This window comes from Onychostoma macrolepis, chromosome 15, assembly GCF_012432095.1.
Source record: "Onychostoma macrolepis isolate SWU-2019 chromosome 15, ASM1243209v1, whole genome shotgun sequence".
In the NCBI taxonomy this organism is placed as follows: Eukaryota; Metazoa; Chordata; class Actinopteri; order Cypriniformes; family Cyprinidae; genus Onychostoma; species Onychostoma macrolepis.
This window is the reverse complement of record NC_081169.1, coordinates 12216480-12244262: the sequence shown is the minus strand read 5'-3', so window position 1 is coordinate 12244262 and position 27783 is coordinate 12216480. Positions and strand designations below refer to the sequence as shown.

The window sequence follows — 27783 nt, the reverse complement described above, 5'->3', positions numbered from 1 at the left end:
CAAAGTTTCTTGAGAACAACGCAAATGTTTTGCAAGGAAGTGCTAAGTTTCTTTAGGAAACGCAAAAAATTTAGCAAGACAAGTTTTGCAAGCGAACACAAAGTTTCTTGGGGAACAGGTTTTGATATTGAATGCAAATATATTAAGTTAACGCAGAAGTTTTGAGAGCAAACGCATTTCCTCCCATCTTTTTTCCATCACTATCTCTTTTTAGGAGCTCTGTAAAATGCGTCAAAATTCATTTCAAAATATTTTGCTTAAAAAATTTTTAGAATTGTACATAGTTCTCATTATATACAGTACAAATATTACCATGATGTATAGCTACTTACAAGTGTGCTTTACAATTAAAATTCTGTAGTTTTATTTATAGTAATTCACATGAATTTAAGGGAGAATTGTTTATATATATATAATGGGCTTAATTTTCTTTAAGCAAAATAATAGATTTTTGGGGTTTTTTGACATTTCCTGACTGTTTTCATGAGATTCACACAAAAATGAGATGCATGAAGAATGTCAAGTTAAATGCATTGGGTTCAAGAGGTCTGTCCACTTCTGTCAAAGCAATGTAGACCACATAGCCTTGTAGACCACCACTGTCTGCCAGCAGCACAGCTCTCACCAGGGCTCACAGGGACTTGCAGTCTTGTAGTCATCTACAAACCAGGGTTACCTCAACTTCTCCACAAACTACCAGTCAGTAACTACAAAAGAGAAAATGATTGAGTTTAAGGGTCCTGTAGACTCGATATGAACATGTGTTGGCTAAACCATGAGTGCATGTGTGTGTGCGTTCTTTATTACTAATATAACGTGTGTGTGTTGGGGTGGATGCTGTGTGATTGAGATATGATATATATATATATATATATATATATATATATATATATATATATCCCTTATGTTGTTATGTCTTAATACCCTCATATCGTTTCACTCGTTGCACTGCTTTGGCTGTTATGTTAAGTTGCGACACTGGGTATTTAATTTCCGTTTTTTTGGAGTGTCATCATCTCCTCCGGTAATGGTTTATTTCACCATTTAAGATTCGGTTGTCTAGTCTTACCAGCTCAGCCAGCCTCTAAACTGCCTCTCACTTTTGTTAATGGAGAAAAAAAAACAAGACTGCTCAGTAACATTTTGGAGAATATCTTTGTATGATATATACTAAAACTATGTGTGTGGGTTTGTTTTATTTTTCAGTTTTTAAATAAATATTTCACTCATTGATATAATCACTGTTTTGTCTTGATTCCGCTTGCGTAGACTTTTGTGTTACGTCACAATAATTGATATTAAAGTCTGCATTGTTGAGGTTTTTGGAAGCCAGAGGGAAAAATCTCGACACAAGCTTGTGTAATTGTTCAGATGAAGCAACCGGTGAGTTATTCAGTTACATAAAATGATTTGTTCGAGCAATAAAAACAATGACTGAATCTGTTGACATGCTGAAGATTATCCCACCAGGTGTCACTAAATATTACAGCATGGGTTCATGCAGGTCAGAGAAGCTCATCTTGTGTTTGTCTAGTCCGAAGCTACATTATAACACTTTTTTGACACCAGATTTACTGTTTCCACTCTCATATGGGAATAAACAATCAGAGCAGCAGCTAAAAACAGCACGTTAATATGAAAAAAAAAGTTTGTTTCTAACTACATAAAAAAACATTAGGTTATAGTATAGGCATTTTTAAAAAGTACATCTTTGTTCCTTACTTAAGCCTAAATGGTACATATTAGTATTTTATACTAACCACCTCAATGACAGTTTTGTACATTGCCCTCATTAATAAACAGAAACAGGACTGTAAATGTGCCCAATATTTGATCTGTTGTCCCTGACCAGTTATTAAAAAGGCTAACTAAAGTTAGAATAATTCACATATGACGCATGATTTATTACATTATTTTGGACCATTCCAATACATTTGCACATTCAGATGAATGCATAAACATAGGAAAAAAATCTTTGCAGTTACCAATGACACACCAGATCAAGTCGAAGGGAGTTGTTTAACCACTGATGTGGTGCATTACATGAACTTCAGACACGTTTCACTGAGTTTGACAGCAAGAGAGAGAACAAAACATGTTTTGTTTTAGTTGTACATAGTATATTGTGTAGTTTAAAACCTACCTTAAAATATCCCTAAATTATAGCCTATAAAATATTTAGATTTCCAACCACAAAAGGGCATCATTGACTGACAAAACCTTGACCTCATGACCTCCCTGCTGAAAAAAAACAATAGAACCCTGCCCAAAACACAATAGAAAATGTAATGGTTTTAATGGTTATAATGGGAATTGTATTGGTTTTAATGGAAACTATAATGGTGTCTACTGGTATGTGATTCTATTGATGGGATGTTAAATCCTATTGGAAAAATGCCCAAAACACTACAAAAATGAATTTTGTAAAGGTTTTACTGGAAAAAGCTAATGGTTTATAATGGTATTTTAATGGAAACCATTGGAATTTCTGTGATGGTTTCTATTGGGCTTCTACTGTTTTTTTTTTTATTTATTAATTTTTTTTAGCAGGGCTCGTTCACAGCATTTACTTCGGACGCTATTTGTATAATGTTTATGGTCTTTTCGTCCAGGATAAGCGATATTTAGAAATTGTTGATGTAATGTCTACTGCGTACTGCCTACCCCAACCAAAATTAAATACATATTTAACATGAACCCATATCTGGGATTATTTGCTGAAATTGATTCCAATACAATGAGTCTTGCTCGGAGTGATACGCTTGGAAATTAAGTTCAGTTTCTGTTAAGTTGTGAAGCGCGTGAATTTGGTTTGCTGATGTTTTAATTGACCAAGTTCCACATCATGTTTTTTACTAGCGTGACAGTTTGCATAGGAATGAAACTTTGACATTAAAGTGTCCATTTGCTGATCTGATGTTCGCTACTGTAACAAAAATGAGCTTTGCTCGCTCTCCCTTTTAAGCGCGGAAAACGCCCGACTTGAAATAAATAACGTCAACCCTTCACGTTCTAAGGACGTTTGCGTCGTGCGTATGCACAAGGAAACTTCAGATACAAATTCCTGACTGGTTAGGTAAAGTTTACTGACGAAAAGATGATTTTTTTTTTAATCATTCAGTAGAATGTGAGGGAACCACAGCAGTTATGACGTCTTAACCCTGACCGTTCTAAAATAGAATCTTCGTTTATGCAGATTAAAGTAAAAAGGACGGTTTGTGCTACAAAGTGTCAATTTCAGGAGAAAGGAGAGGACAAGAGTGTTGAGTAAATGTAGCTATTTAAAAATCGCCCAGTGCAATAATTAAGCTGCATCTAGTAGTGCAATGCAGTGTGTAGACTTCAGGCGACCTGACTTCAGTCAGCTTGCCTTTATCCAGCGCTCAGGGCAGGTTTTCTTTGGCCTAACTGCTGCTTTTGGTCGGAATGGTGGGTCAACTGTGCACTGTGGGTACGCTAAGCTATCATCCTTCATTGATGAACTGATCGCAACCTTCCAGAAGATGAGTTTCAGTAATGGGACTCAAGAATCACTTTCATATTCTAAATGCCAGGGTCAGACCCCAGCTTTCGGACAGACCCCTGTTCACTATCAAACCCCAACCTCCTGCAAGGACCCTGCTCACCGTCGGAGCTGCACATTTAGGCAGACCTCTGCTCACAGTCGAACCCCAAACTTCTGGAAGACCCCTGCTTCCAGTCAGGTCCCAGGTTTTGGACAGACCCCTGCTCACATTTGGACCCCAGCTTTTGGGAAGACACCTGCCTTTGCTCAGACCGTCGGGTGCCGTCAGACCCCAGTAGGTACTTATATTAGCCAACCATCATCCTCCTCCATAGATAAACTCACTGCAGCCTTCCAGAGAATAAGTTTGAGTGTCACGAACTGCTCCCGCAAGCGCCCTGCTACTGCCTTACGCAGACTGGTAGGTACAGTTAAGCCAGTCCTGAGCATAACTAGCGTAAAAGTATGTTTTAAATATAGTGTTCAATCTAATCCATTGAATCACTCTTTGTGTTGTTTAAAAGGGAATGGATGATACTCTGAAGATGTCAAGACCTTGCAAAAGACCCAGATGCTTCTAGTTCATGTCCATGGCTTTTGTTAATGTCTAATAAAATAATGTATATGATATTCATTTGTGACATCCATTTCATGGCTTCATGTTCATTGAATTACAACAGTTTCTAAGGTGAAGTATTATTTCTACACGAGAGATTGTCTTACTCTAGTGATAATATACATACATAGACATACATACATACACACACACACACACACATATATATATATTATACTATTTGTTTTTATAGTTTGTATTTTTGTTTGCACTTTATAAATATTTTTAATATAAGTTCATTATAAATGTATTTCTATTTCTAATGAAACATCCGTGTCACAATTTACGTGCAGGATTTTAATTATTAATTCATTTAAACATGAATGGTCAAATGAGCATAGATGGAGGTGAGAGGACAGATCAATATAAATTGAATGAAAAGAGTCATGATAGACTGCATCTTTCCTAATGATTCTGCTTTCCTTATTGGCTGTGTGCTCAAATAAGAATAATTATGTATTAACACACTGAAAAACAAAACATATAGCATGCATGAACCAGATATGATTGATGGCTCAACCAAACTGAAATTGATCTTAACTAAGATTACAAACGTGTAATTCAAATCCCAAAATTTGATCATAATGAGGCATCTTAGAACACTCTCAAAATGTAACCAGTTAATCTTTATTTAACACTTGTATTTGAATGCAGAACTAGGCCTGGTCTCTACAATAATAATAATAACATCAGTGCTGTAGTCACCTGTTCTTTTTTCAAATTTGATCAATTATTTCCTGTTCATGTTTACAGTAGCTTCCAAACATAATGGTCTTTGCATTCAAAACATTTGGCAGATGCTCTTAAAAGTAAAAGGAAATTTATGCTCCTGCATCCCAACAAGGTAATGACTGCAGTAATTTGCTGTCCTAATGGTCTGTCAGACAGATACAGACTGTAGATGTTGTCTTGCATGGTTTATTCAAGTTGCTGTCTACAAAATTACTGACACATGCAGCCTTTCCTAAATAATCACTGCCTTTTGATAATCATTTGAAATAAATACAACAGTTTCTTTAATGAAAATTTAAAAAAAAAATCATTTTACCTCTTTCAAAACAATACGTTTTCTCTCAGGTACAATATATACATTTATTGTGCATATACTGATAACACTGAGACATAATGACACATTTTGAGGAAATCATGCTATCTATTGGACAGTATTGGTAGTGCGTTATTACGTATTGTAATAAATTCTCAACAGGTGTTTCAAATCTTTCCACTTTACTAAGTGTTTAAATCTTTCTTTTCTAGAATGCCTGAGTGTTATGAACAAGGGAAGGATAGGAATCAGTTTTTAAGCAATCGTGGCTCACAGCCTCAGTCGGCACACTGACATAATATATAATGATTACATCCATTGTGCAACAAACTGAATTTTGTGTTTAATAGTTGAATAGTGTTTAATAATCTGTATATAAATCTTTAAATGTGAGATATAAAAGCGTTCTGACTCCATAATATCGCAGCTCTACACATACACTCTCAACGGCCCTCAATGTAGACCACAGGAATAAAGCAATCTGTATAATCTTAAACAAATGCAGAGATTACCACAATCCCTAATCCACAGGGAAAATATAGTTCGGCCCAGTTTAATTCTATGCCTCCCAGTGAGCTTGTTTACAACAGACTTCAGTGAAGTAGCCTGTGTGGTGTACCGGACACTGGTTTTGCTTCAAGACCCAGATTTGACTTGAAGTGAAATTTGAGATTCACTAATCGATGTTATTGAAATGAAATATAACACTAGCGTATCTCTTAGGTTCAAGATCAAATCCTGTTGAAAGGCCACAATCAGATCACAGTGCATTAGTGTAACTGCAATATGCCACATGCTTGTCTCATGTCACTCTTGAATCTCTTGTGCTTTCTCTGTTCACTGTGTCAATGCACCAGTCTGTGCGAGTCTGTCTGAGTCAGTCCCTGCTGCAGAGTTTTGACTCACTGAACAGCTCTGCTATTTTTAGCCTCTGCAGCTCACACTCCATCAGGTTACAGCGAGCCTTGCCTTCACCACGAAGGCTGAACACCGAACCGAGGAGAAAGGATTGCTTATGGAAAGATGCTTGTGAATGTCGTCTCTGTTAAATAGGAAGGGTGGCGACACTCAAAACAGTCAACCTACCATAAAAATATCAGACTATGCCAAGCTTTGGCATTTTAAAGGGATAGTTCACCCAAAAAGCATATTCTGTAATTATTTATGCACCATCATACTGATCAACACAAAAAAAGGCAAAACGAGACGTTTTGAAGAATGTCCATGCTGCTCAGTTCCATATAATAAAAGTGGATGGGGATTGGGGCTGACAAACTCGAAATGTCTCTCAAATGTTATTCCAAGTCTTCTTAATATGACAGCTTTTCAGAGAAACACGCTGAAATTTAAGTTGGTATTCACTGAAAATGTTGTTGGACAGGCCACTTTCATTGTATGGAAAAGCTTGGAATTTCTCCTTTTGTGTTCCACTGTAGAAAGATATTCGTATTTTTGGGTGAACTATCCCTTTAAGGTTTGCTTTGCTTTTGCCCACAGTCTTATGTTGAGAGTAAACGTTACATAAAAGCACTGCTGCTGGACGAAGAGGGAGATGCAGATGTGAGGTCATTGGCCAAAAAAAGACGGTTCTCCCTGAGGACTGCACTTTCACCAGCCAATAAACAGAACCCGATCCGCTCGGAGCACCATCATTCCTTACTGCAGTCTGGTGTTTCAGGAACATGAGCTCTTGATGTTCTTTGTTTGATTTTCTGCTGAGTCATTACCTCCCGAGACACTTCGTCCTAGGGCTGGATACAGCACCTCTGCTTCTGTGTGCTGCTCATATTCCTGCATTTATTCACTTCATTTATTCATCTAATGTCGGTCCATACCTGTGACTGTCTCTCTTCTGTGGAACACAAAAGGAGATATTTAACAGAATGTCTGAGTTGCTCTTTTCCATGCAATGAACATCAGTAAAAACAAAGAAAACATTCAGCATTAAAATGCATTAGTAGTTCACTTGTGCATATTTCAGTCAGGTTTTTCTGGTCCTCTGTTATACAGTAGCTTGGTGTGTGAAATTTAACCTGACCTTTGGGATTTTTCACTCTGACATTTGCATACGATTGTCGCATTTGCTATTTATATATATATATATATATATATATATATATATAAAAATATACGTATATGTATATGTATATATATGTATATATATATATATATATATATATATATATATATATATATATATATGGGTATTTGACAAATAGGCAGTAAAAATGCTCTTTTGTAAAATAAATTTTTGAAAAGAAATGCATTTATGTAGTGTGAAGTCTGATCTTTGAGAAAATATAAAGGGTCACTAACTTCGTCAATTCTTTCAGTTTTTTTTCATTTAAACTGAACTGTCCCATAAATTCGTCCTATAGTGTGACATAGCAAAAATTAAGAAGAAAAAAAAAAAACTCTTAATAATACATACATAGCATGAGAGAGATTTATCTTCATTGTTAGACACTTATTTTCATATAATGCTATTTATTTAATATGAAATTATGACTTGTTGGACAATTTCAAGACAAACTTTGACAACAAGATAAACTTTGCTGTCATCCATTCAAAACTGCTGAAAATTATACCATTTTAAATTGAGTGGTATTTGTATCTCCTCTATTGCAGTACTCAACTTTTTTTTAAAGATGTTTTGAGATAAAAACAAATCTGTGGTTCTTTTAAGTGTGTCACACCATAGGACATTACGTCACACCATAGGACATTGCGTCACACTAATGGCAGAAATGGTAGTTATTCGATTATTTCTATTTAATTTTGAACATGTCAAAGGAGAAAGTTTAACTTTGATACAAACAATATCAACATGTTTTTTAAACAAAACAAAAAATAATTTTCATCATCAAAATTCAGTCTCTTAGTCAGTCAGTATGTTACTAAAACTCTTCTAGCCCCCCACTGCATGTGCGGCACAGCTAAATATGATTGATATTCAAACTATATTCATTAAAATGTGAATACATTTTTTAATTAATTACTCTTTTTAAGGCATCATTTTGATTCGGTTTACTTTCTGCATTGTTCTCTTAGAATCTCCTCCTTTCTGCGTGGATCCCTGTTAATTTTCTGTCTATATTTCCATGTCCTCTCTCTTCCACTAATTTCTCTCCCTCAATTCATTCTGTTTCAAAAACAAAATATACCATTTTATACTTATTTTCATGACACTTTATAACAGTACAAGTTTTCTGTAAAAACATCAGAAAATAATTTAATATTAATCTAATTAATCAACTGCATTTAAGAACACTGAAAATGATAAAAAAAAAAAAAAGTAGTTGAATAAATCTTATCTAATTATTTAAAATGGTTTTTAAAGAGACCTTGTCCTCTGGTGTGAAATCTTTGTCCTGTGTTGTGACAGTACAGGCGTCACACCGGAGGACATTTTCTGTCACACAAAAGGACGTTTCAGCCTTTTTCTGTCAATTAATGACCTTGCTATACCAAGCTAACCTGTCATTAGCCGTTAGCAAGACACATTTGCGTAATTTTCCATGATTATGTAGTTTAACATTCAGTTTTTAATTAAGAAATATAATTTAGGGGTGTCACACCAAAGGACAACAAAATGTAACACTTTTGTAGTGGTTCCAAAAAAGTTAAATATTTGAACAATTCTGAGACAAAATTTACCATGTGCACGTGTCATGGAGCTTCACAGGGGGCTTCAGTAACACGACCATGAATGTTTGAATGAAGTTTTCTCTGGCATTGGTCGATTTAAAATCAGGATATGGTGTCACACCATAGGACATGGTTTTCAGTTCCTACGCTTTCAGAAATATATGGATGAAAAAAATGATTTTACTAAAATACACTTGTACAATTATACCAGAGGTATTTAATAACATTTTTATGTTTTTATTTTTCATTTATAAAAGTTGTAATTTACTGAACCATGCTTGGGACAGTCACACCATAGGACAATTTTGAGATATAGCTCAAAATTTAAAAAAAATCTGATAACACTGCAGCTTTTACAACAACAGGTCCATGTAGGACAAAGAAATGTTTAACCATTTACTGCATTTTAAATAGCAACAATATTAATTATATTCATTTTTATCTTGTGGGACAGTGAAAATGCCATGTCACGTCTACAACCCATATATATACACACATAGATGCCTCATTAGTAGCTGTTTATATGGGCCGCTATATGTAAGCCGTGCGCCACATTGGAAGCGTAGTCATACGCATGTATGAATATCTATTTCTGCAATAGACTTCAACAGATGTTTCTGCTAAATTAACACAATACAAGAAACAAGCTGTTAGGTAACACAATATTAGTTTAGTTAGTTTATAGTTTAAAAACCTGTAATATTGAGCTAATACATACCTATAAAAACGCAAACCAACACATTCTGACCTGTGAAAAGCTATCTCATTTCTTTGGGAATTTAAATCTCTGCAGTTTTTTAAAACCAGGGGTTGTGCAATGTTGTGGCATCTTAAAAAAAACGTATTGAGTTTTACTGTGACTGGCGACACGTTGACCGTTTCAAGATGGCGGACGGGTTGACATGTCTGGAGCAGTTGAATTTAACTTCTATGTATACATATCTATAGGTTTTGCTTTTGGGAAACACCCCTGGTTGGGTGGTCATAAATACCATAGAAATCCACAAAAATTCAAATATTTCAATGCATCCAAAATTCATCGGATCAAAAAATTCAGTATAAATGCAGCACTCAAAAGAAATGCATCTGGATCATCTGCCGAAAAATATTTGTCATCCAAACCATGTTTTACGCCTGAGAAACAATTACCAACCAAAAAGTGCTACAGAATGTTGTGGCTTGCATTCAGCTCTCTGACATTATTTGCGACAGTATAACTTCCTTGCTCTGTTTAATCACAGTGCTAGACAAGACGTATGGCATTAAAGCTACTCTTGAACAAGCGAAAGGTCATCGGAGGACTCAGAACAGAGGATACAGTTATAAACCAGAGTATGTACGCACTCTGTGTGCTCTTCTTTGTATTTCCTGTCTACATGTTCATCCATTAACCACCGGAGAGCTGGGTAATCAACAACTGTAGGTGATATTATTTGCCCACACACTTGGCAGAGCACTACCCAACCCGACAGACCTTAAACAACCTCAGGCAGCGAGCTGTGTGAGATAAACGCGGGCCCAGACACTGAATGACACCAGCCCTTCACAGACACACACTTGCACTGCCTCCTCCGCAACTTGAGGAGCGAGAGAGAGCCAGTTGCTAGGAGACGCGGCCCCCAGTGCAAACACAGAGCCATCTGTCTGTGTAAAGAGGAGACGTAGGGCAACTGAAAGGCTGGCACACTCCCTGGAACAACAGAGGAGTGGAGAGTAGCCACCATCTTGTATTTTAAGCTTGTCCATATTGAAATAATAGTCTGTTTGTTAGGGTGAGCCCACATCTGGATTTTTACCTCATTTGCAGTGTTGAAGGTGGGACTGAAGTGTATCTGCAAAGCTGAGCCTGAATTTAAAGTGTTAAACTTTAGTTTGAAGAAGTCTTTCAAGTAATATTTCACACAAAACGTCATTAAATGTCTACTCTCATTTCACACTGGTAAGATAGTCCTTCTTCTAAAAGGAGACGTTTAGCAGAATGTCCAAGCTGCTCTTTTCCATACAATAAAAATGAATGAAACCTGGGAAGTCAAGCTCCATAAATGTAAGTGGACTTAAATGTAAATGTATACCATTTATAAACTTCTTCATCTCCAAAAGGAAATTCTGTCATCATTTACTGACCTTCGTGTTGTTCCAAACCTACACTGTAAAAAGTGATAATTTAACTTAACTTCAAAAAATGTAGGAAACCTGTTGCCTTAAAATTTTTAAGTAAATGATAATTAAAAAAAATAAGTTAAGTGAATTGTCAAGTTCACTTAACTTTTTTTTAAAATTATTATTTACTTAATAATTTTAAGGCAACGTGTTTCCTCAATTTTTTTAAGTTAACATCACTTTTTACAGTGTATATGACTTTCTTCTGTGGAACATAAAAGAAAATGTTTTCAGAATTTTTTTTTTTTTTTTTTATTCGAAAGCTACTGTGAATAGAAAACAAAATTAAAAATAACTTTGAAATTTTGGTGTTCTGTACATTTTAGCCCTGCTCCATTTTCATTGTATGGAAAAGAGCAACTTGGGCAGGCTACATATCTCCTTTTGTATTCCTCAAAAGAAAAGTATCACATTTAGAGTAAGTAAATGCTGAAAGAATTTTAATTTAAAAGCACATATCGCGAAACATTTGATTCAGATCAAAACGTTAAAGCTTGTATCGCGAATCATTTTATTTAGATCGGAACTTCAGATTGGAACTTCAAAGCGGGTTTTGCGAATAATCTGATTCAGATCAGAACTTCAAAGAGGGTTCGCGAACCTTTTGATTCAGATCGGAGCTTTAAAAATTAAAAACAGCAGTAGTTATGATACAAAAATAAAAACATAAGGCAAATTAATATTTCAGTTTTATTGACATTTTATATCAATGTTGATGGGAGTTACAATAACATTATCCTCTCCTCATCCATTTATAAAATACACTACAGTTGAAACTTCTTACTGGAATACAAAAGTAGTAAAGTTTGGTGTCCAGACATAAAGCGTGATAATGCTCAGATAACAAATGCAACAATTTAATCCCTGACACAGATGAAAATCAGTTATGGTGAATAAATATGTTTATGCACATATATATTACCACGTCATTTAAATTATGTGTCAGTAAAACATGTCAAGAAACTTGTTTTTCCACTATACACAACCCCACATGCTACCATTCTCTGCATCCAAGCAAAAAAAAAAAAGAAAACAAAAAAAAGTCATTTTTGTTAAGTCAACTAATTTGCAGTTGGGTCTTTGGTGATTTTTAGAGACGCTTAAGTGTCTTTTAGTTGTCTTGGGTACAGAGGAGCTATGATGAATTATGTTTTTATTTTAAAGAACCTAACAGATAGGCAGTGTACAGTCTCATCTTATGTCCTTATTCCCCAAGGAGTCCACTAACAAGCAAGAGCAGTCAGTACAAATGAAGACCGTGAGACTGGGAACAGCACAAACTGTTGGAACATGGAATACAGACACAAAGATGTCCAGATACAACACCTGTAAACTGCTATACACAAAGGTTTACATTCACTTAATTACGCCCATGTTTCATCCAGAATCGTAAGATGGTAATTTTATGCTGAAAGCATGACGGTAAACTTCACTTTACATTTCTTAGATGGTTTAAAGAAATAGTTTTCATTGTGAATTCTCATTCCTTTAAAGGAATACTCCACTCAAAAATGAAAGTTTGCTGAATTTACTGAACCTCAGACCATACAAGATGTATCTGAATTTGTTTCTTCAGCTGAACAGATTTTGGAGAAGTTACATCATTTGCTCACCAATGGATCCTCTGTAGTGAATGGGTGCCGTCAGAATGAGAGTCCAAACAGCTGATAAAAACATCATAATAATCCACAAGTAATCCACACGACTCCAGTCCATCATTTAATGTCTTGTGAAGTGAAAAGCTGTGTATTTGTAAGAAATCCATCAAGCCTTTAAAAAAAATCCAAAATCAAAATTTGTCAAGAAACATTTTGGACTGCTTTCAATCGTAAACAGTGCTTGATCTGTGCATATATCTCTCCCAATTCAGACGAGACAACTTTTTCAGAAGAGAAAGCATTATTATGGATAGACAACTCATATTTTAGCTAGAAGCAATGTTTTAAAGTTACAATGTCTTAACGATGAATTAGTTTCTCACAAACACACATAACAATAATCAATGGCCTGGAGTTACTTGTGAATTATTGTGATGTTTTATCAGCTGTTTGGACTCTCATTCTGACGGCACCCATTCACTGCGGATCCATTGGTGATCAAGTGATGCAATGCTAAATTTCTCCAAATCTGTCCTATGATGAAAACAAACTCCACATCTTGCAAAGTAATTAATCTTCAGTTCTGTGTGAACTATTCCTGTCTGTCAGAGCTCCATTCAGAGATTTCTCCATGCCAGTCCTCCTCACTGGCGCAGATGGTGCAAACCTCAGCTGAATTCAGAAAGGTCAGCCTGGTAGTTTCTCACTGACACAAAGTGGAGAAAGCCCCATCAGCCCGGCGAACTCGTGACCCTGATCCTGCCAAGCACAGCTCGCCCCCTGAGCCCTGCCTTATGTCATATACGCGTATGAATAGAGCCGCTTGTAGTATAAACCATTGGGCTGAGATGAGCATGACATGCGGTATGCTGTTGTTTTTACACACGTATGTCTGTACACCTTGTGTATGCATTCATGTATCTCAGTGTGCTCCCATGTGCCGGGCCGGACACACACACACACACACACACACACACGCGCGCGCGCGCGCTCTCTCCTCCAGACACACAAAGCCCCCCGGGGCGGCCTGCTCTCCTGATTCCGGTCCGGCGAGGGGTGTGTGTGTCAGCAAGAGATGGAGGGTAGAAGAGGGTTTAAGAGGGTAATGGCAAACCAAAGTCAGTCATTCACCCACACATTCACCATCCACCCGTTGCTCTCTCCAGGACGCTCGCTCAGTCCCAGCCGTTGTCCTTGATCATGTGGGCGAGCTCGATAATGAACTTGCCTTCCTTGTACTTCTGACTGCTCTCAAAGGCATGTTCCTGGGGGCAGGAGGAAAGCGAGAAACGATATTGACCGCAGGACTAACTTGGATGTGAAACTTGTCATCATTTATAGGTCAGCGATAGACTGTCCATGATAAGAAAAATCTTTAAATTTTGATTTCATATAGTTTTGACTTTTTTCAATGCCGTTTTCAAGTAAAGTTACAATTTTAAGGTATCCACCTTTTTCTTTAAGGCGGAAGTAAGCCTATGGGCAAGACTTCCAGTTCATTAGCCGCTATAGGGAAATAACAAGAAGAATAACAACGTGCAGTAAACGGTAAAACTGTTCACACTACAAACCAGTGTGTTCACAATTAAGATAATACATTAAAATAATATGGTAAGACACAGCAATTTTCAGAACCAGAAGACCAGAAGCCAGACGAATAGAATTTACAAATGGCCACGCCCATTTTTACAGGAAGAAAAAAGGGTTAGTTCACCCAAAAATGAAAATTCTGTCATTAATTTCTCACCCTCATGTTGTTCCAAACCCGTAAGACCTTAATGAAATCCGAAGAGCTTTCTGACCCAGCAAAGCAACTACCACATTCAAGGTCCAAAAAGGTAGTAAGGCCATCGTTAAAATAGTCCATGTGACATCAGTGGTTCACAATTTCTTCTCTTCCGTTTCAGTCTTCGACGCGTGTTCACGACAGTACCATGACGCATGACGTAGACGTTTTCAGTCAGAGGAATGTACACGTGTGTATCGTACTTTCATGAACACGTGGTGGAGACTGACGCGGAACAGAAGAAATGGTTAAATAAAGGCGTCATTTTTGTTTTCTTTGTACACAAAAAGTAGCTCCATAAAATTAAGGTTGAACCACTGATATGATTATTTTAAAGATGTCCTTACTACCTTTCTGATCCTTGAACGTTTCAGTTATGTTGCTGTCTATGGAGGGTCAGAAAGCTCTCGGATTTCATCAAAAATATCTTTGTGTTCTGAAGATGAACGAAGGTCTTACGGGTTTGGATGAGGGTGAGTAATTAATGACAGAATTTCATTTTTGGGTGAACTATCTCTTTAAAATGACTCTAAAAATGTCATGCGGTGTAACCATAAAATAAAAGTAATAACATATTTTCATGTTAATCATTATTTTCAAAAAACGTTTTTAAATATACTTGTTTTTCAAATATCATGAAGTATTAAATTTAAATATTATGTTTTATGGAGAGTTGCACCACATGACATTTTTGTAACCTGAACTTGCCTTGCCCTATCATAAAAAGGTCAAATTATGTCAGTTATGTCTGCAGGTGTCCTATGATATAATTTCCATTTTTATTTATCTTATTTGGTAACGATTTACAATAAGGTTCCATTTTTTAAACTATATTTAATGCATTAACTAACATTAACAGTGGGCAATACATTTGTTAAGGTATTTATTAATCTTTGTTAACATTAGTTACGAAAAACACAGATGTTAGCTCATGTCCATTAAATAATAGATATGATTTTTTTATTTTAATATTTGGAATCAACATTAACTTATAAATGCTTCAGAAGTATTTTTCATTGTAAGTTTATGTTAACTAATGTCGTTAAGAAATGTTAACAAATGGAACCTTATTGTAAAGTGTTATCTTTTCATTTTTTTTCCCTGCATGCTGGCTGGACCAGGATTTTATTAAGGATAAAAAAACAAGAAATAATAATAAAAGACGAATTTTATTGAGGATTTTTTTCTTTATTATTGTATCAGGACAATTTTATCTCTGACACAAATAGCTTTTTAATGTATTTTTTAACAAATAGGTAGGACAAAAAAAGTTTCACTAATGCATTTAATATTCTGTTTGTCTTTTCTTTTTATAGCTGATGGATGCAGGCAGCAGGGAGCACTCATCAGATTTCTGGAGAAGGGCACTGGGTCAAACTTCCCTGCTACTCTGAAACGTCTGCATTCACATCGACATAAATATCTGACGTGCTTATAAATAACCAGGCCACTATGGGAACGTATACTTGTTTATGTGCTTACTGGTGTTTGTTTCGCTCAAGACTCCATGTCAAGGGCGACCGGAAATCTACCAGTGCCGGAAAAAAACAATCGGCATGCGGCACAACTGCTGATTAAAAACGGACGCCATGCAAGGAATGTGTCCTGCTTAGACAAGCCTTTATGAGCAAGCATAAACTTGCAAAGTCGTGCATATTAACAATGTGCTATCAATTCAAAGTGTCCATGACTTGTTCGGTCAATGCAAGCACATTCAGTTTCTTCAGGTAAATGAGGCTCCAAATAGATTCTATGGATAGTTCACCCAAAAATGAAAATTCTGTCTTCATTTACTCACTCTCATGTATGCATGCCTTACTTTCTTCATTATATGGACAAAAACAGTTCAAACATTCTTTGAACATCCTCTTTTGTTCTCCACAGAAGAAAACAAGCCAACATTTTCATTTTTGGGTGAACTAAGCTACGGCATCTTGTACAGTCATAATTTAGTTGTATAACCATCTTCCACCGCCTCTCTTATTACATGTAAATGACCTGTGTTATCATCTGCTGTCAGTTTTATGTAAATGCCCTTTAACTTTCCATGTGTTGGGAGTGTTTTCTCTTACATATTTCCACCCCAGTGTGGTTTTGCAGTTTTCACAGTAGATGTCTGCCACTGCGTGAAGGCCAGTGAGCAGAACCCTTTCCTCTGCAGGACCACATCCCACGTTCACCCTGACGAGACAAGTGAGACACAGTCATGCACAGGAAGCTACAGTTAGGTTTGTGGAAACATAGTAGACATGAGTTTATATACTAATAATCAAAAGCTTGTGGTCAGTAAGATTTTCTAATAATACTTTTATTTACCAAGGATGCATTAAATTAATCAAGACTTTAGCACTAGCTATGTTTCCCCCCAAAAATTAAAGTTGCTGCAAGCCTGTGGCTGTTTTTGCCTACATAATAAATTACTTGCATGCAGACAACATGCAATAACAAACACTGTCATGTTATCTTGCGTTCGGATGCCTGATGTTTATGAACGTAATTGTGTGAGACAGTTTTGATTATACCAAATCATTTTGATGACAGACTTTGGCTCAGGCATTTCAAAATGATTAAAATAACTTTTGAGATGAGGTGTGATGAGATTGGTGCGCTGGTTAGTCATCCAATCACATGATCTGTTTAAGGCAAAATCACGTGACTTCTTTGATGCGCATCAAGGAATTTATTTTGTAAATGTGTTTCTATTGTAGTTTATTTGCTGTCTTCTTAAAAATTAAAAAAATCAGACTCAAGATTTTTATGTGCATTTTTAGAATTTAAGTACATTTTGGCACTTCCATGCAGTGTTTTTTTATGCGATGTCCCAAAATTTGCATAAAATTAGGTGGATGGAAACAGCTAGTCACAAAAGATTTATATTTTAAATAAATTATGTTCTTTTGAATTTTCTATTCATCAAAGAATCACAAAAAATGTTGTCTATCAAGGTTTCCAAAAAATTTAAGCAGCACATCTGTTTTCAACATTGATAAATAATAATAAATGTCGCTCGAGCAGCAAATCAGCATATTAGAATGATTTCTGAAGGATCATGTGACACTTAAGACTGGAGTAATGATGCTGAAAATTCAGCTTTGCCATCACAGGACTAAATTAAATTTGTTTTATTATATTAAAATAGAAAACAGTTGGGTATATTTGTAGCAATAGCCAACAATACATTGTATGGATCAAAATTATCGATATGCCAAAAATCATTAGGATATTAAGTAAAGATCATGTTCCAAGAAGATATTTTGTAAATTTCCTACCATAAAAATATCAAAACTTAATTTCTGATTAGTAATATGCATTGCTAAGAACTTCATTTGGACAACTTTAAAGGCGATTTTTTTTGCACCCTCAGATTCCAGATTTTAAATTATTGTATCTTGGCCAAATACTGTCCTATCCTGACAAACCATACATCAATGGAAAGCTTTCAGATTATGTATAAATCTTCATTTAAAAAAATTTACCCTTATGACTGGTTTTGTGGTCCATGGTCACATGTACTTCTTTCAAAAACATGAAAAAACTTTTGAGTTAGTGTATAAACACACCACTTCTTCAAATGCCATAACTGTACAATCAAATACCCATGTAAAAACACAGAAACAACTTACACAGAGTTGAACAGATATGCTCTGCCCTGACTTCCTTGAAACGACTAAAAGAGAAAAAAAAAGAGAGACACATTCCTTAGAGAGCTGCATACAATATCACGTTCAAATGATAATCTGAAACTACAGTATCTGCTTTGTTTACATTAAACAGCATGTGTTGATCTTCTAATCTGTGAGCTTCATATGCTTAACAAACATGTTTGTTCGTGTCTGGTTCCTGCAGCTGTTGTTAGGTCGTTAATTCTCGGCTCATTAATCACCTTAGAGATGAGCTCGTCATGGTTGGCGAGGTGTGCTCTGCAGTGGATGCAGCTGTAGGTACGGTGGCAGCTGGGCAGGTACGCCTGGAAAGTTTTGGAGCGCGTCATGGTGACCATGGGCCGGGTCGGCGGGCGGTGCAAGAAGGGGCTGCCGGCCCAGGTCGGCTCACAAGGGAAGCACCGCAACACACAGGTGAGGGCCGTGGTGGGGCGGGGTGGGAGGTATACACCTGCACACACACAGGGATGTCCTGGGTCAACCAGTGCCGTGAGTTTTGTACGAGAATATCTACAAGGTTACATTATTATTGCTCAAATTTAGTATTTTAGTAAGATTAAGAATCAAGAACCAGCTCTTATTCAGAATCTATAACACTACTGAATCTACAGTGTGAATCTTACAATTCCTGAAAGAATTAATCTTATAAGAAGTAGGGCTGCAATACGATTAATCACGATTAATCGATTCAAAATAAAAGTTTATGTTTGCATACTATGTGTGTGTACTGTGTATATTTATTATGTATACATAAATACATACATATATATGTATATATTGAGAAAAAATATGTTAGATTTAACAAATACATACAAATATATTTTTATAAATATATACATATATGATATATTACATATAAATATACACAGTACACACACATATAGTATGTAAACATAAACTTTTATTTTGATTTTCATGATTAATCGTTTTGCAGGCCTAAAAGAAGGAGCTTTTTAGTTAAAATAAAAACATATAGTGCAACCATTGTAGTCCAAATGATTACTGAACAAATGACTGGTTATTTTAAGTAAATCAAACACATGCAGCTTACAACCACTTTTTTGCTCATAAAACCTAAATCAGTGTAGTTATTGAGTGATTGCTCATATGACAACATGTAGTTAAAGATGCATATTAAGAGTTTTGTCAGTAGTATTTTATAAAAGTAAATGAATGAATTAAATATATTACCACATTTTTTGTTTGTTTCGGGTTTTGGTTTAAAATATAGTTAATTATTCAATTCAATTTATGTTGCCTCAAAAAAACAAAAAAAAAAACCACTCGAACATTATTTAAAAGTATGTGTAAACTACTTTTATGAGAATTGTTTTAAATGTATTCACTATTGAAATTATCTCATCATTTTGCAATAGAATTGTATTTGTATTTAACTTAAATTTACAGTCAAATACCGTAATTTCATTAACTGATTTAATGTTAATATGCCAACCTAATGAAGTACTGAAATCTGTTTCGTACCTTTGAAATACACTGATAACCACCAAATGCAGGTGGTGATAAGAAAGTCGTATGACGAACCAAAACCCATCACAGGCAGCTTTTAAATAATAGCATATAGAAGGTGCACAGTGCCATTCACACAAACACTAAACACCATCATGGTGAGACTCATTAAACCGAAATATGCAATAAACATTAATTTAACAACATTAGATGTAACTAACAACCCTAATAAACATAACTGATAAGAAAAAACTAAGAAGAAACATAGTTATTTCAAAGAAAAAACATCCAATTTGAAATGCAACGCAGGGAATTCTGGGAACGTCAATTTACGGTTTTCCCTGTAAATTTTATATTCTTCTTCACTTCCAAAAATGGTATTTCACCGTAAAATTGTCTGAAATGTCTATTACAGTTTTTCACCATTTATATTAGAGGAACTTACCGTTAACCATTTAACAGGTTTTTACTGTAGCATTTTCACAGTTTTTTACCGTTACAATTACGGTCATTTTTTAACATAGATATCTACTAGATACTTTAGTGTAAGCTCTTTAAGCTTGGGCCAGAAATGGCCAATGCCTTGGCAACCACCCACAACACCCTAACATCATGGTGGCCATTTCTGCACGATCAAACCCTCTTTCCATTTTGTTTAATAGTGGTTAGCAAGTGTGTTTGCATGCACCAGTCTGATGCTTTTTTTTTTTACATTACTCCTGCAGTCAGAAGGCTTTGTTGAGGCAGGGGAGAGCCCATCTTAAGAGTCTGGAGCAAAAAGCGACTCTTGTGTTCTGTCCATTGTTTCCCCGCCAAAGCGTGGGGTCGGAGAATAAAGAGTCTACTGATAGATCGAAGAGCTTTCCCACACAAACACACAACCGTCGGCTGGGGCAAACACACACTCGTACTGCGACACGTCCACAAATAAACCCTCTAGCATTCTGGTGACCCGCTCTCGCCCCAGTTCCACACCCTGACCCGTGCGGGTATTTTAGGACTCTGCGAGTTTGCTCAGGACACGATGTTGAAAGACCCTGTGGTGTTTTCTTACAGTTTACTGTCAACCAAACGATGCTTTTTGTGACACTGCTATGATAACTGCATAATAGATGAGATAATGGATTTCTCTTTCTCTCACAGAAGCTTTGGGAGAGACTAAGTGGCTTTTATTTGTTCAAAGTTAATACTGGTTCCGTCTCAATATTATTTAAACTGAAATGTAAGCTGTTTTGTATGAAAACATCAATAAATTATAGTAAAAGTGGAATCAGGCTATCAGTATATCAGGAAAATGTAAACTATCCTCTGAGAAAAAATGATCAAATCCACCTTTTAATGCCCTCGAATGATTATTCCAACCTATTCATGTCTTTGCTTGGGATTTTGTGTTTGTATTCCTCCTTATTCACGCAGCTGCAAATTGAATCCAGGTTTTGTATTGCCATAACAGCCAGATCGATAAAAGTGAAGCGAGAGAGTCTCGGTATGGTTTCATCATGCAAACAAAAACACATCAGATGAGCTCTGATCCATGAACGCTGATGTACCTTCAGGCACAACCAGTTCAAATACTGATCACTGAACCAACACATAAACTGTGCCACAGATCACAAAGCTGGACACAAGCTGGATGGAAAGCAACATAGCTTATAAGATGCTTTATAGTCATTTTATCAAGTGTTTTTAGGGATCGTTCACACTGTCCTTCCAAACTTGTATGTTATTTCTTCCATGGAACATAAAAGAAGATATTTTGAAGTTAAATCACTTCCACTGAATAAAGACAGTCATACAGGTTTAGAACGAGCAACATAAGGGCAAGCAAATTATGACATAATTTAATTTATGCATGAACTCATTTAAACAAAAGATTCAGTCAGATTTTCTAAGCTGTTCTGAGTGGTTTTTCAGCAATGCTCAACATAGTACAAACACTACTAAAAACATAAATACCAGCATTAAAGGAATAATTGACCCATGAATGAAAATAAATTTGTCATAATTTATTAATTCTCACATCTTTCTAAAGCCATATGCTGTTATTCTTCCATGGAACAACATTTTAAAGAAATCTTACATAGCCCTTTCCTTTTGTGGGAAGTTACTCCTCTACTATTTTTTAAGAATGGTCATAGATTTTTTTATGTCAGTTACATAAAAAAGTAGTTTAGTCTAATTTGAATCCTAAAAGTAAGATTACCCCTTGCCTTGACTAACTGCTAGTTGGTCAAACCAGGGTTGCCATACCTGCAGTTTGACCATGGAATTGGGCTATTTTTACACTGTTGCCGTGAATTGTTTTTTAGTCCACCTTAAAGCGATCTCTCCCCCACCACCCGGAAAGCAATTTCGACAGAGGAGGACCACCCGGAATGTGATTTCAATGGAGAAGACCCCGCAATGGAGGGGAAAAGCACAGAAAAAACACAATTGGGCTAGTTTTGGGCTAGATTTGTTTCACAGACCTGGCAACCCTGGGTCAAACTAGCTCTTAAGACACAAACTGCGTCCAAAGTCATTTGGATTAAAACTTACTTCATGACCATTAAAAAAAAAAACACGTTCTATATAGTCTGAATATGAGTAGTATGAATGAAATCCAGACATACATTATCCACCATGCTATCACTGTCACATGACCTACCAGCTACCATTCAAAACTCCTCTCCTGTGGCCTCATGCGATAGTAAAGTGTCCATCGAATTCATACTCCAGAATCTCGGCAGAAGTAGTAAGTCATCTGGGTATATTTTGGATTTGGACATACTCATTTCACTTTTTTGCATACTATATGTGACCCTGGACCACAAAACCAGTCTTAAGTTTCAATTCAAGATTTATACATCAAGCTGAATAAATAATCTTTCCATTGATGTATGGTTTGTTAAGATCGGACAATATTTGGGCGAGATACAACTATTTGAAAATCTGGAATCTGAGGGTGCAAAAAAATCAAAATATTGAAAAAAAATCGCCTTTAAAGTTGTCCAAATGAATTCTTAGCAATGCATATTACTAATCAAAAACGACGTTTTGATATATTTACAGTAGTAAATTTACAAAATATCTTCATGGAATATGATCTTTACTTAATATACTAATGATTTTTGGCATAAAAGGAAAATCTATAATTTTGACCCATACAGTGTATTTTTGGCTATTGCTACAAATATACCCCAGCGACTTAAGACTGGTTTTGTGGTCCAGGGTCACATATAGTATAGACATAGGCATATTTAGATGCAACAACAGTCCAAACATAATGGCTATGATTATGCAACTCTTTACAGGTCTGTCATTAGAGGTGCGCGATATACTAGTAGACAAGATTAACTGTCAACCAGTAGAGATTTTGGAATATCTATCGCGGTTACATGCTCATGTGACACTGCTGTGCTACACGGTCATGAAAACATATTGCTTGCATGCATTTTTAAGTACTGCTGTCTAAAAACAAGTGATTTTAAGCCACTTAAACGCAATCAGCAGTGAAAGAGAACTCCTTTCACTATATGCTGCCTGAGAGACTGTTTCTGAGTGCTGTCAGAGAGGCGCGCGCATGTAAAAATGTGCTCATATAGAGTGGGAGTACTGAACTGAGTTATTTTTGCCTCTTTATAGGCCTTGAACGGTTAAATACACACACTTGCATGTGTCAAAATGCCCATGCTTGGAAGTATCCTTGTAAACACAGTAATTTAGGTCTTAAGTGAAAGCAAACAGCTGAGAAAAAAATACACGTGTGACAGTACATTGGACCCGGGCAGCTCTTAAAGTGATAGCAGTCTAATATTCCTGCTGTCTGTCATTCATTTTAATCAAACAAGAGAGAAAATCTCTCACTGCTCATGACTAAATCCCTTTTGTATCTTTAATTTACACAGAAAATGAAAGAAAAAGATTAACTTTACAAGAATATTTAATTTACACAGTGAAGAATATGCAGTGTTTTTATACATTTGATTATTTGCTTATTCATTTGTTCTTCTGTAGTTTTTTGTCCTATTGCTTGTAATTAGTTTATTATTCTTGTTTAAATGCTGACTGCTTACTTGTCTTCAGTGAGCTTGAGTTTTTTTTTTTTTTTTTTAGGCTAGTATTAGTTTTTTTGTGGTATTCACACTGGTGACAAGAATTATGAAATTTTTATGGTATCAAAAAGTTGATATCATAAAGACCTTATTTAAAGCAAAAAATAACTATATTGTGATATATATATATATCGGTATAGTGAAATAAAATCACTCATTCGCGCACCCCTGTCATGCTTCAAAAATGACAAAAAGCACTATAAAATAGTCCAAATGACATGTGCGCTATATTCCAAATCTTCTGAAGCCATACTCTTTGTTTTATGGAAAGAGCTGTATGAGGCTGTTTACTGTGATCTATGGAAAAAATACCAGCATGTCTCTGACATGTCTATCTTCTTTTTTTTTTTTTTGGTGAACAGTACCTTTAATTTTGTTAATTTGCCCCCTGCTAAGTGCTCTGATGCATTTGCTGTGACAGAGGGGCTGTAGCACTCATCACTTAAAGGCCTGTGCAACACAAGGACCTTCCTTATGTAACTGAAGCAGCGCTGATGGGGATAACAGCAGCAACAGAAAAGAGGGGAAAATGTGCTGTGTGTCCTTGTGCTGCGTCCCATCCTCCTTCACTGGCTGTCCAGCCCCTAGCGTCTTATTTAACAGTCTTTTTGGTGATGCATTAACTGTAATTACTTTGAGACAGGATTTCTAATCTGCATTTTGCAACACACAACCATACTTTTATAATTTTGGAAAATGTTGTAATACGATGTTACGTCATAGCAAAATGATTATACAGCCCCTGTAATTTCCTGAGTGGGCCATGAAAATTAAAATGTTCTGCTTTTTGTGATTATCCATTTCTGATGGCTTGTATTTGCATTCATAAATGCAGTTTATTATGCACAGAGTGTCACAGTATAATACCATAGCTTAAGACCTGCAGGAAGTACTATTGAAAAACATAATCTCTGACCGGATTGAATTTGACAGCATCTCAGAAATGACTTGTCAGCATTTGCTCTGAATTCGATCGTGTAAGAGCGAGAGAGCTTGTTGAATATAAAACAGTAATCAATTCTTATTATTGTTTTATGTAATAACTCACTGTTTGAGTGCTGTGCTGTGCTGTACTGAACCTCATGTACTGACAGCAGACAGTATGTGGGGCTGGATTTCAGCCACACTGCTCTACTGGCACGGTGTCCTCATGGCAGCCCAAGCATGCTTTCAAATTTGACCCCTGACAACAGTACCATTAACAATATTTAATATGAATTTTTGAGCCTAATACAACATACCAGAGCGAATTCCCACTAAAAAAGGCAGTAAAATGTGAGACAATATCACAACTTCACAGGCTGATAACTCAACCTACTTCTCAATGCTGCAGTATAACTGTCATCAAAGTAATATGAATTCAAAGCCATCAATGCTGTCTAGTTAGAGAGCATACAAGGTTTTGAAACACAGCCAATATAATACAACTCAAAAAGTCCATGAAAAGTGCAAAATCTGTTATGTGTGGTCATGAATTGTAGTGTTATAGTGATGTGGGTGAATGTTTTTTCTGAGTATTAAATATTAGATAACATTCAATCAAATTCAAATTCTAAATACCAGATATTTTGGTTATTCTACTCCATTGAATAGTCAATTCTGTGCATGCTGAATATTCTATTGCAATTTTATTTAAAAATGTTCTAAATATATTAAATTGTATTAAATTCTTTGAAATTATCCATTTTATTTATGCTGAATATTCTATAACATTTTATTATATATTCTGATATTCTAAGTAGCTATTGAATGTTAAATGTCTGTAAAATAGTCTATTAAATATTAATATTTTATTAATAATATTTTTTATGCTGAATATTCTATTTGTATAGAATACAAATATATATATATATATATATTTGCAATTGCAAGTAGGTCTGCAATGTTTATGTCCTGGAGAACTCAGACATGACGCAGACTGGATAAAGTACACACTAATGCAGCCCTAAATGCAGAAATGTCTTCATTTATGACTGATAGCACTTACATGTCATGCAGACACAACGATTGAGGAGATCACTGTCAGAGATGAATGATACATGTGCCACTGCTGTTGCTGCAGTGATGCTGATGCTGCTGGTGGATGTGATAGTGGAGGTGTTAGATAAACAAGCATCAGCAGCACCACTGCGGACCTGCAGCACATCACACCATCCAGCTTCTCCAACACTACTATAATGCAACACTGTCATCATGACCAGCTCACTGTCGATATCAGTTGACATTATTTACATACAGCAGATGACTATACCAAACTTTTATATTTAACTGCTCGTTAAAATGTCAAGCATTTACCTTTGGAAAGAAGAAATCGAGGTTGTGAGATAGTGGCACGTGCTCCTCTTCCGTGAAAGTAAATCAGGATTCACAGTAAACTTTGCGCTTGCAGTCCTATCACGACAAATTCCGTCTCCCGCTTCTCTCGCGGTCAGTGTGGACGTGGTGCATGTAAACCAAGTTTAGTCTGGGCACGATCACACTGTACATCACCTACAACCTGAGTGACAACTGCTTCCACCAATCACTGAGGCGCAGAGGCATAGCAACACTACGCTGATTGGACAGAACGTGAAAAAATCAACCAATCATTATTTAGGCTGGTCTCTACCTGCAGCGCTAACTGAGTTTAGGCAGAACTTATCGTCAAAACCTCATTTGTTCGTTTAGTATGTATTCTATTTTGGGGTTGGAGGTAAAACAGGCAAGAGTGGAAAATGATCAGCAAAAAATCATTTCATGTCACTTTTTATATCGTCTGGACTTAAGTAAAACACATTCAAAATAATTTTTGTAATATTTGATATATTTTGGATTTTGTGAGTTGTATCTCCCAGGTTACGTTGCCTGTTTAGGGTATAAAAAACAGCCCAAGTCATCAATAATTCTACGATTTATTTAATGCAAACAAATACGGATTATTCAAAATATGCTGCATGTATGACACGTCTAAGTGTTCTTAAATTGAGGCATAGACATTTCCTCAGGGGTGGGCAATTCCAACCATTGAGGTCCACTGTCCTGCACGACTTAGCGCCATCCCTAAACAATCATATAATGTCATTTATGTAACAAAATATATTTTTTTATGTAATCCTGAAAACTTTTGTCAGATTTTTCAGATGTGTTTGATCAGGGTTGAAGCTAAACGCTGCAGGATGGTGGCCCTCTTGTTCTACCATAAACCCTGCAAGAGAAAAATCTAGATAAAAATGCAAAGATGTAGTCAACTAAATGTAACATTGTCAGTTTTACATGCAAATATTAACATTTGCACAATTTTTAAACTCAAAATAAATAGAAAGGGGACTGTGTACAGGGGGCCTAGAGGCCAGGAAGGCCTATAAGGCTCTTCCCTAAGGGCCCCGGGCCCTGGAATGCGATTTCTATGCGAATGCGAGGGGGATCTGCTCTCCTTGATGCGATTTATAACCCTCATCCACCCCACTTCTCTGAGAGATTTTTTTTATCAAGGGGCTCCCCCTTGTATTTGATGTGATTTCTGTGACTTCTGTGTATTTTCTGTGCATTTTCTACACCCCTCCCACCCCCCATAACCACCAATGGGGAACGCTAAAGAGAGACTAAAGAGTATGTATCTGGTACACGTTGCCTGTTTTAGGGTTAAGCTACTTCATCATGTTCATTCTGTGATGAAGTCGCTTTAAGGTCCTACCAAACACAACTATGTAAGTATATTCTTCATTTTCAACTTTTTAAACAACATCTTGAAGTACTACTTCAACACTTGTTAGGAAATAGCAGGAAGGCATATACAATTTAATCTATGACAAGTAGTTAAATGTACGGTTGAAGACGTTTTCATGTTGCATACATTATTTATATTATGTTATGTCTTAGTATATGTGTAAAGTGATATGATACTTTCACAAACAGTGCTTGTATTTCATTGGTTAGTTAGAGCAAGTTTTAGTTATCATAGAGCGCCCTCTTCTGGTCAAAATGCGTTTTCCCCCAGTTATAGTAGGTACAAGGGGATGATTTTTAAAGTAACACATTTGTATCCAGTGTTGAACTTAAACTACTGACAATTTGGAAAGTGTGCTTTAAGAGATAATGTAAAAAGTCCACAGGCCCAAAAGAGTTTTATGGGAGTACACACAGAAAAATAAGGGTTTAAAATTGTACTTTTTTGGGTACAACAGCTTGTCCCTGGAGCAGTACCCTTAAAAGGACATATTTGT

At 36.0% G+C, this 27783-nt stretch overlaps 2 protein-coding genes across 3 annotated transcripts; one reads left to right on the top strand and one right to left on the bottom strand.

The window, feature by feature from the left end:
• The first annotated feature begins 1465 nt into the window (after positions 1-1465).
• LOC131520720 (neurofilament heavy polypeptide-like) lies at positions 1466-4097 on the top strand. Its single transcript, XM_058745154.1, has 2 exons — positions 1466-3926; positions 4030-4097. Exons 1-2 carry the CDS (start codon positions 3327-3329, stop codon positions 4084-4086), a joined length of 657 nt encoding a protein of 218 aa, XP_058601137.1. The 5' UTR covers positions 1466-3326; the 3' UTR covers positions 4087-4097.
• Positions 4098-4348: 251 nt separating this feature from the next.
• ypel2b (yippee-like 2b) lies at positions 4349-26065 on the bottom strand. Of its 2 annotated transcripts, none has more exons than XM_058745430.1 (5): positions 25877-26065; positions 18242-18471; positions 17982-18025; positions 16431-16539; positions 4349-7018 (listed from the first exon to the last, which is right to left on the bottom strand). In XM_058745430.1, the coding sequence occupies exons 2-5, from the start codon at positions 18356-18358 to the stop codon at positions 6977-6979; spliced, it is 312 nt and encodes a 103-aa protein (XP_058601413.1). In that variant the 5' UTR covers positions 18359-18471; positions 25877-26065; the 3' UTR covers positions 4349-6976. The 2 variants fall into 2 exon arrangements, with proteins under 2 accessions (XP_058601413.1, XP_058601412.1); XM_058745429.1 differs by lacking the exon at positions 4349-7018 and adding an exon at positions 11638-13837.
• Positions 26066-27783: the final 1718 nt, after the last annotated feature.